We start from the raw sequence: 9462 nt of genomic DNA, 5'->3' as shown, positions 1-9462 counted from the left end.
CTGTCAATGCAGGGAGCTACGCGACCATACAGGAAGGGGTCCAACTCCTATCATGGAGGGAGGGGACTGTCAACTTTTATCTGCCGCTCCATGCATAGTCACTCTATAGTATGCTCATGAGAGTTTACCGACGGTATTGCCTGGAAGGAATCCTTCAACTGGGAAAAGCCGCTTCGTCCTTGAGTTTTACTTTGCACCCTACGCTTCCTTCACTCAGACTCAACTTAACGCTCTCGAGACTGCCCTTGTGGGCCTCTACAAGGCAGCTCTCAACCTCCCTATCACTACCTCTACCACTAAGCTCTTTGCCACAGGCCTCTTCCATCCTCTTCGTTCTCTTCTCAGTCTCCATCGTGACTCGCAGCTTGCCCGGCTTTCCCTTACCCGTCAGGGTCAGTGGTTATTGACTCAAGCGGGTATCTCGCCCATTCCAATCTCCCCGTTTACCTCTCCTATTCCCACCCCCGCCCCCAATCTTCGTATCCTTCCCCTCCCGACCAACATGTCCCCCGTCCTGCACGCCGGACGTCGTCATGCGGCCGCACAGCACCATTCCCCTCTCTTTGATACCCAGGGTGTAGCTTACACGGATGCCTCCTTCGTGGCTCCTCGAGGTTCCTGCGGCTACGCCCTGTACCATCCACACCTCCCTGCTCCTGAAACCCACACCAGCGGGCCGTATCTACACCCTCCAGACGCATTGTCCCTCGAGGTCCTCGCCATTGCGCATGCCCTCCAGTCATTTTCCCTCCTTCCCTCTCTCCAAGAGTACACAGTCTATTCGGACTCACAAGCCGCTATACACCACATACAGAAACGCACCCTGACCCCTTCTCTCCAACAGGAGGTCGAACGAGCGGTCTCCGCACTCCAGCCTTCCATCGTTTTCCTCCGCTGGGTCCCTGGGCATTCAGGGATTGACGGCAATGAGCTGGCTCATCAGCTCGCCCGTGACACACTTTTCCGGGCACCGTTGATCCCCTGGCCCAAGCCCTCGGAGGACGGTGGGAGACTCACCCTTCGCCGCACCATAAAAGAGGTCTACCTCGAGCTCCGCCTCGACAAACGCCTTTACCCTCCCCCTCATCCATCACTCACAGTGCCGGAGGCTCGCCTTCTTCGGCACGTTCAAATGAATGCAATCATCACCCCGTCTCGCCTCTTTCTCTATCGCTATCGATCGGACCCTTCCTGTCCCAACTGCCCCTGTATCTATGCGGACCTGGCCCATTGCCTATTCTATTGCCCGGCTGCTCAGCAGTCGGGTTCCTTCCCCCCACCCTCTCTATCCATCACCACCTGGCTCGACTGGCTTGGCGCTGAAGGGGAAGAAGAACAGCTTCTTCTGCTCGCCCAGGCGGTCGAAATGCTCGGCCTGTAAATTATGGTCGATTAAAAGTCTTTTACTACTACTACTATCTGAATGTAGAAAAATCCTGTTGCAAGTGTGAAGTTTTAGCTTAGACTAAATAAAAGCATCAAATTAACCATCGAGAGTAAATCCACCGGATTTTTCAAAATTGTTTCATACACTCTACGAAAAAAAAACTTACCCAGGCGGGAGCAAAAACAACTATAAGAACGTGGGTGGCGCTGGTGAACACTCCCAAGGTTAGATTATTTGTAAACATAAATACCCGCGAAAGCAGAAGATTTGACAGCCGTCGCCGTAGCTCAGCGGTAGAGCACCGGACGCGTAATTCGGAGGTCGTGGGTTCGGATCCCACCGGCGGCATGTGGTTGTTTTTTCTTCTGCTTTTCTAATCAATTAGCTTTAAGCGATAACGTACTCAGTAGTATTATAAATCGATCAACTCCACAAAAAAAAAATTAATTAAAAAATCCCCTGTGCCCCTTGGTTTCTGTGGCTGTTGGCTTCTCTCATATTCATATTTATAACGAGCCCCTCATTCCCCTTCCCTTGTTTACTTAATAGTCCTCAAAAGACCGTTAGTCCTACATTTGCACACGGCACTCTTCTTGCCACAAGTGTTCGCCGTCTTGAATAAGCAGCGCGAACGAAGACAAGCACAAAAGACAAGGAAACGGACGACACAGCGCTGACTAACAACTGAGGGTTTATTACTGATCATACAAGTATAAATACATAGATATCGGCAGTGTGGAAAGATACAAAGTGCGAAAAAAACATAAATGTGACAACCGCAGCAGAAGCATGCTAGAAATCAGCAGAGATTATCAGCCCCAAGGAGTGACAGCTGATTTCTAGCGTGCTGATTTCTAGCAGAGATGGAAGGATCGGCCGAAAAGCCGCGAGGATCCTCTTCGAACAAAAACAACACAGACATGGATCAAACAACACAAACATTCAACACACAATCATTTGGGTCCCTGACACTGGGGTTGAGGGAAATCTCATGGCAGACACTGTTGTCCGAGGGTTCACGAACCGGAGGGCGGATTTGCCGGTGGGACCCTTCAGCACGCCAGAATCTTACGGGGAGGCAATGAAGGCGTTGTTGGGAGCGCGCAAGAAGTACTCGGCTCCGACGGATATCCTCAACAGAGAGCAGGCCACCACGCTCAGACGACTACAAACAGACATCTACCCAAGCAGAGCCATGTATAATAAAATGTGGCCGATCAGATTCGCGAAAGAGCGCGTGTGGTGTGGGGGCTACGCCACAACGTACCACGTTACCTGGGGCTTGTTGGGACTGAGGCATCCCACCGCTGCCACCACTGTTGGGACTGGGAGTCCGAGCCAGGAAACGGTCGAGGCGACGGTGAGTAAAATGACTTTTATGTACAGTATGTACAAGGGCTTTTACATGATACAAGGGCCAATAGCACCACGGGCTAGCACAAAGAAGAAGGGCGGCCTCGGCGGCGAGCGTAGCTCCGGCGTGATGGCTCTTCTGCTGCCCGTCTGCTCCTCGGGTTCAGCGCGGCTCCGTTTTTATAGCCGCCCGCTGACGGTTGCGGCAGCCAGCAGTTCAAATCCTCCAATCAGGTCGCAGCACTGGCCACCGTTCAAATTAGACCAATGGTCGATAGGCGCCGGCCGGCGACGAGACGGAGGAGCCCGCTCCGACGGAGAGGCGGGAAAGAGGAAGGGTCCGCGTCGGCGCCGGCGAGACGGCATGAGTCACGCTGCACGCCGCGACATGCCCGAGAGAGCCTGGGTACAGTGGCTGTGTAATCTGGGCCTGCTTTGAGCGACGGCGGGCGCGCAGCGCTTGTTTCCAGAGAGGCCAGCCAGCGAAATGTGGGCGCCGGCACTACAGGCTGTGAAAAAAACCCTTTATTACCAAAGATAAATAGCCCTAGTCTAGAGCAGTGGGAGGCCCTCCTGACTGATTCCGACTCGAGCACACAGCTTATGCTGGTGACGCGGGCCAAGGCAGCGGCGGAGGCCAACGGGATCCTGGAATAGGGAAGACCGACAACTGAAGCTGCACATCTATCTATCCCCCACAACCTACTCTCTAACTCTTCCTTTTTGCAACAATAAATGTTTTTGCTACTACTACTACTACTACTACTATGCGGAAGAACATCCCGTTCCTCTCGCTCGTAACGGCCCCCACCGCTGTGACTGTGACAACCTCGCGAAATACTTGCGCAGACCTCGCCTTTGAGAACCAGGCATTGTTGCAGCAAGTCGAGCATATACCCTTCTATTTCTCCGTCCACAAAGCTTCCTTGATCGCAATCAAGTGCTCTTAGTGAAGTGTTTCTTGATGAAGGAATATGTGTGAAAAGTAACAAGTTGTCTGTAATTGTACATACATGCTTTGCTCGAATTTTTTTGCCTCAGTCTATCAAAACGCTGATGAGCTGCGCTCAAATTTCGCATCTGGAAGTGACGTAATCGTCGTACCACCGTCGCAAACGGAGCAGGGGACGGCAGAAAGTAAGGTGGGCGGATGAGATTAAGAAGTTTGCGGGGATACAGTGGCGGCAACTGACAAAGGACAGAGTTAACTGGACAGACATGGGAGAGGCCTTTGCCCTGCAGTGGGTGTAGTCAGGCTGATGATGATGATGTAATCGTCGGCAATTTCTTTCGCAAAGTTAACTGCACGCTACGCCCACGGGTAGAAAATCACGCGCGTAGTACCTCGGTCGTATACTTGCAGAGATAGCAGAATGCCACGCGGGCCGCCTACGGTTCCAACGGCTACCGCCAGGAGACTTTCAGTGGCGCCCCTATCGGCGGTGCGCGCGGCGTGTACTTCCGCGACCGGCGCCTCATCGTGCTGAACGACCAAATATGGCGGCCGCGATTACCCGCCAGTACTTTCCCCGTTCTGATGATATCAGCCAGTGATGAGCGCTGAACAGGTTTCGTGAGAGACTAATCTCAGTCCCAGGAGGATTATGCTCCACCCCGTCGCAAGCGCGAGTGGACGTGTGCCTTCAGTTTTAACGCCGAAAAGCGTTCTCGGGCTCTGGAATCAGCTTTTCGCCACTTCTTCGCCCACGCTGCACATCTACAACCTAGGTAACAGTGAAGACCACTCTCATCCATAAATGCCTGCACTGTCGCCCTGTGTTTGGACACGTGTGAGATGCCAGTACCGCAGTTGATATGGTCGAAAAGCTCTGCCTCCCACCGTCATTTTTTTTTTTTTGCTCTGGGAGACGATGAAGAGCTTTCTTCCAACAACTGCAGAAAGTGCAGACGGACACAGCGTATCGTGTACAAGAGTTTATACACAAGTTCACCGCATAAAAATCAACATCGCATTACAGCAGTAGTACACATCAGAAATGATTCACAGCAATCCACCATTGGAGCCCAATCGCAGTCTTTCCAGTAACTACCGAGGCATTGTCAAAAATAGTATCTGTACATTTGCTCCAATGGTTTAACAGCGCATGTCAGGAAAAAGGATGCCTTAAAGCTTGAATGAAAATAAAAGCTTCCTGAAACTTGTTTTTTTTTTTCAAATACAACATTTGTTACAATACTAGCAACAACAACTGAAAAACAACAATCTGGAGCGGCTGAAGCCTCAGATAAGAGCAGTCGTTCCCATGTGGATCTTTTTCAATCGGCGAATACAGTCCTACTCTCCACGATTTTCGTTTTCCTCCGAGACGGGTTTCCTGTCGGCTGTGTCCAAGGCGTTGCCGTTGGCGTCCGTGCGAGGCTCCGCTGTGACACGGGATGCAGGCAGGTGGGCAGGAAGCGGCTCTGGAAGGAGAGGGCGAACAGCATTCAGGGGGCTGCGGATATTTGCCAATGCTATAAGCTATAAGCGAGGTCATTAGTATGCTTCTGGAAAGAAGAGGTCGAGGACCTGTGGCGACCCGCATGTTGCTGCTCATAGTAGTAGCATGTTTATTTGGCCGTATTATGTACAATATGCCCTCGAGGTGAGGCTTAAGGAGGTAGACCAAGCATGCCTCCTGACAAGGCCTGCACCCCGATTAACACATCATGGAAAAGGTGGCCGAATAGACAAAAGAAAAAAAAACAATGAGCAACATTAGCACAATAGAAAACAGTGAATGATAGACAATAATAAATACCAAATAAGAGTAAAAAAAATTTCATAATATGCACATTCGGGTAAAGAAAGGAAGACAACACACACAAAAAACGAAGTATAGAGAGTTAGCTGAAAGGTAACCGGGGGAAAAAAGAATCCTCAGTTTGTTCTTACATACAGACACACTATACCTTTCTAAATGAATCTCAACAAGAGACTGATAGGCATTATAGAGTGTTATAATTTAATTTTACCATAATTTGTTCTGGGTCTTGCAGTAGATAGGGGAACTGAACGTAGACCATACGCGTCATTTCTCAGAGATAAGAAGAGAACGTCTAAAATGTGAACGCAAAGAATAGCTGCGAGCATTAAAAAATAAAATAAAAAAAACGCCTGGGAATATGCGCGCATGTAGAACACTGCTTCACACAAGCCAAAAGCTGATGCTTCTGAACAATGAGAGCTGCGCTCCACCGCGCCAAGCGCTCAAGAAGTTGTACCCACAAAGCAACATCGATGCATAACGAGGCGCAGTACAATTATGGTGTCAGTAATGGCGCCAAGCGTTGCACAAATCGTAACTAGTGTGTGCAGGCCGGCTGCACTGATGTTTAGCTGTATTGTACTTAACGTTGCCCTGTGCAGAAACCATTTTCTGATGTCGCCACTCTGAACCTATTGCGGTTTCTTAATTTCGACGGCTACACGAATACGTTCTGTCTATGCTGACTTTGATCTATGTGTGTGTAGGTAATATGCACAGCAGTATTTCCCAGCATCAATTATATCACGGACTATAGAAGTACTATTGACAGTTGAGGTCGAAAATTTTGTTTTTCAGAGAAAAAGGTTTAGAATTTTGTTTTGGGAAATAAAAATCGCTGCAGCAGTCTGCAACGAAACTCTGTCGTGATGTTAGAAATTTTCATGTAAATAGTACTTCATCACCAGTACTTTATGTCAACAGTACACACAGCACGTAGAGATGCAACATGAGGCCTACCTCTGGCCATGAACTCGTGGTGCATGATGGCCTCGATGCTGGGCCGCCTTGCGGGTTCCGGTTGGAGAATCCACCTAATGAGGGCGCTCGCGTCGGGGGACACGGTCGAGGGGACCGTGTATTCGTTCCTCTTGATTTTGGCGCAAATCCTCGCTCTCGACGACGAACTGAAGGGGGGACGCCCCACTAGCAGCTCGTACCTGCGGAGAGCAGTTTGCGGCCTGTCAGTGTCCGCACTGTCTGTCATATCAGCACGTCACAGCTCGAAGGAGTGCGGGCACAGCAATGCTACAGGAAACCCCTACCAACCAATCGCCATAAAATGGTAACCTACGAGCGGGCAAACGACGCTCGTGATGCACCTAAGTGCCTGGATTTGAACGCGAAGTGGATGATCTCATTGTTTCTTGACATGAAGAGGGACCGTATAGTGATTTTTATGGACAACATTTTCTCTGCGGCATTCGTAAGTTGCTTGCTGGAAGATACGCATACCCGGTTGTGTACCCGGGAATCACGGCAGAAACTTTTCAAACCCATTCTCTCGACACATGAACGTCGCTTCCAGTGTGGTGGCCGGCGTATACCGTTCCCGACCTCAGAGGCGTGTCAGAGGAAGGACTTTGCAGACGGCTGCCCGCCAAGTTGCGCTAATGAGGGTTGCTAAGAAAAGTTTGGGATTTACGATAATGAGTGCCCCATTTACAGATTCTTAGCTTTTCTCGCAACCGAAAATTAAAGCATTATGAAAGTTCAAAAACCATAAAAAAGGGTCATGATATCTATTACAGATATGCGCGAATATTTTATCCTGATAAAAGGACACCTGTCAACATCGTGGAATGAACAATCGCAATTCAGCTCCGCGGGATACGGTGACTAGCTGAAATACGAAAAAATTATGGCGCCGGAAATTTGCTCTCACTAAATTAACAATTTATATATAGCGTCTATAGCTCAGTCGTAAAATTCACGTCTATTTCACATGACGGAACCCGACTGCGAGCAGCGCTATACAAAGTTTGAACAGAACCCATCACCACCTTCAACTCTGGCCCGACTTGCTTCGCCAGCTCGAAATACAAGTAAATGCCACGGCCATGAGTTCTTCCCTCGTTACTGACACCATGAGCCAAGGCAGGCAAGAATTTGTCAGTTTCTGCATTCACATTTTCGGACTGTAGGCTCAACCTTTTATATATTTACGGTCGAGTGTACACCTGTACGATAGGTATGGCGAGCGTTCGTTTTTCCCATTAGCGCTGTAACCAGTTGCGAACATCTCTGCGCAATCAAGTGAAACCCACAAGATGCATCCGACGGACCATATGTCCGCTTCGTAGCTGTAGCCCTTCCCGGCCAGCATCTCGGGGGCCATGTAGTTGGCGGTGCCGCAGATGGTCCTCTTGAGTTTCCCCTCGTGGTGGAGGCGCGTGGCGAGCCCAAAGTCGGCCACCTTGAGTTGCCAGTCCCTGGTGAGGAGCAAGTTTTGAACCTTCAGGTCCCGGTGGATGACCTTCTCCTGACCCAGGTACTGGCAGGCCAGGAGCAGCTGGCGCATCAAGCACCGCACCTCCGCCTCGGTCAGTGTCTTGCGGCACCGGAGGGCATCCTCCAGAGACTGCGAAATAAATGCGCTCATGAAGCCTGCGGACGATCCTAGAAGGTTAGACACGCTAAAGAACATGACAAAGAAAACGGATATTCCTTCACCATGATGAAGTTAGCGCCAAAAACGAGGACCAAAGTAGGAGAGAAGACACAACACGAACGCTTTGTTGTGTCTTCTCTCCTACTTTGGTCCTTGTTTTTGGCGCTAACTTCATCATGAATAAGATTAAACTCGCCCAACTTTCCACCTTGCTACTGTAGATTCCTTCAGGTTCAAGACTGGGACATGCCCACTTTAGCACACTTGTTCAAATCACGCCAGTTTGAAGAAAGCTTGACTGAAGTAATTTTTTTTCGTGGTACGAAATTCAGTGTGCACACGAGGGCACCACAGTAGTATATGACAGGTTTAGAAACAACGAAGGCAGTTTGCAGTCTTTGGCTTTTTTGCTTTAGTTTGGTTTAACATCCCAAAGCGACTCAGGCTATGAGGGACGCCGTAGTGAAGGGCTCCGGAAATTGCGACCAACTGGAGTTCTTTAACGTGCACTGACATAGCACAGTACGCGGGCCTCTAGAATTTCGCCTCCATCGAAATTCGACCGCCGCGGCCGGTATCGAACCCGCGTCTTTCGGGTCAGCAGCCGAGCGCTATAACCACTGAGCCACCGCGGCGGCTGCAGTCTTTCGCTGCGCCCTAAATTGTGCTTCCAGAACGCAATGGGGCCTTTCTCACTGAAATTGCCGTGACAAATACAGGCCCAAATACATGCTGGCATAACAGAATTTCATAGAAGCGGTTTGGATGATAGAATACTCTTGATATCCTGTCATCAGGCCTTCAAAAATACGTAAGTGAAGTGCCGTCAGCTGTGTAAGAGGCGATAAGTAAGAAAAAAACGACGCCACATTTTTGCTGTAATGTTGATTTTCGCTTTGCACAAGGTTATAATGCGCTGTTAACGCCACGCCAGCTTCACGCATTCAACGTTTCTCTTCGGAAAGTAAATTTGGTGAATGAATGAATGAAGTGTTCTCTTACCAGCCGCGTCGTGTGAGCAGTGCTCGACAAAATCCTACTACCTTAGCATGTCAAACATTCTCGGACAAAAATTTGACAACATCAGATAACATTAGCAGCATCTTAGAATCAACGCGAAGAAAATCAGCGCAAATGGGAACCACCGAGAGCAGGAACGTTGACGCACCTGCATGCACAGCTCCAAGATGAGGTACACGTTCTTTTCGTCCTCAAAGTGGATGTGGAAGTAAACCACGTTGTTGTGCCGCAGGCTTTTGTCGATGTCGATTTCCTCTTCAAGCTACAGAAAAAAAATAATTAGTCACCTCGGAAAGGTTGCATTAAGCGGAAAGAAAAGAAAG

At 49.6% G+C, this 9462-nt stretch overlaps 1 protein-coding gene across 1 annotated transcript; it reads right to left on the bottom strand.

The window, feature by feature from the left end:
* Nucleotides 1-4782: 4782 nt before the first annotated feature.
* Nucleotides 4783-8032, bottom strand: LOC149356054 (serine/threonine-protein kinase PLK1-like). Its single transcript, XM_089577733.1, has 3 exons — nucleotides 7776-8032; nucleotides 6469-6668; nucleotides 4783-5164 (listed from the first exon to the last, which is right to left on the bottom strand). The coding sequence occupies exons 1-3, from the start codon at nucleotides 8027-8029 to the stop codon at nucleotides 5037-5039; spliced, it is 582 nt and encodes a 193-aa protein (XP_089433859.1). The 5' UTR covers nucleotides 8030-8032; the 3' UTR covers nucleotides 4783-5036.
* Nucleotides 8033-9462: the final 1430 nt, after the last annotated feature.

The sequence above is a fragment of the Amblyomma mixtum genome, chromosome 3, assembly GCF_055824585.1.
Source record: "Amblyomma mixtum isolate Tamu chromosome 3, ASM5582458v1, whole genome shotgun sequence".
Taxonomy (NCBI): Eukaryota; Metazoa; Arthropoda; class Arachnida; order Ixodida; family Ixodidae; genus Amblyomma; species Amblyomma mixtum.
Note: the sequence above shows the minus strand (reverse complement) of the source record. Positions and strands in the feature narration are given on the sequence as shown.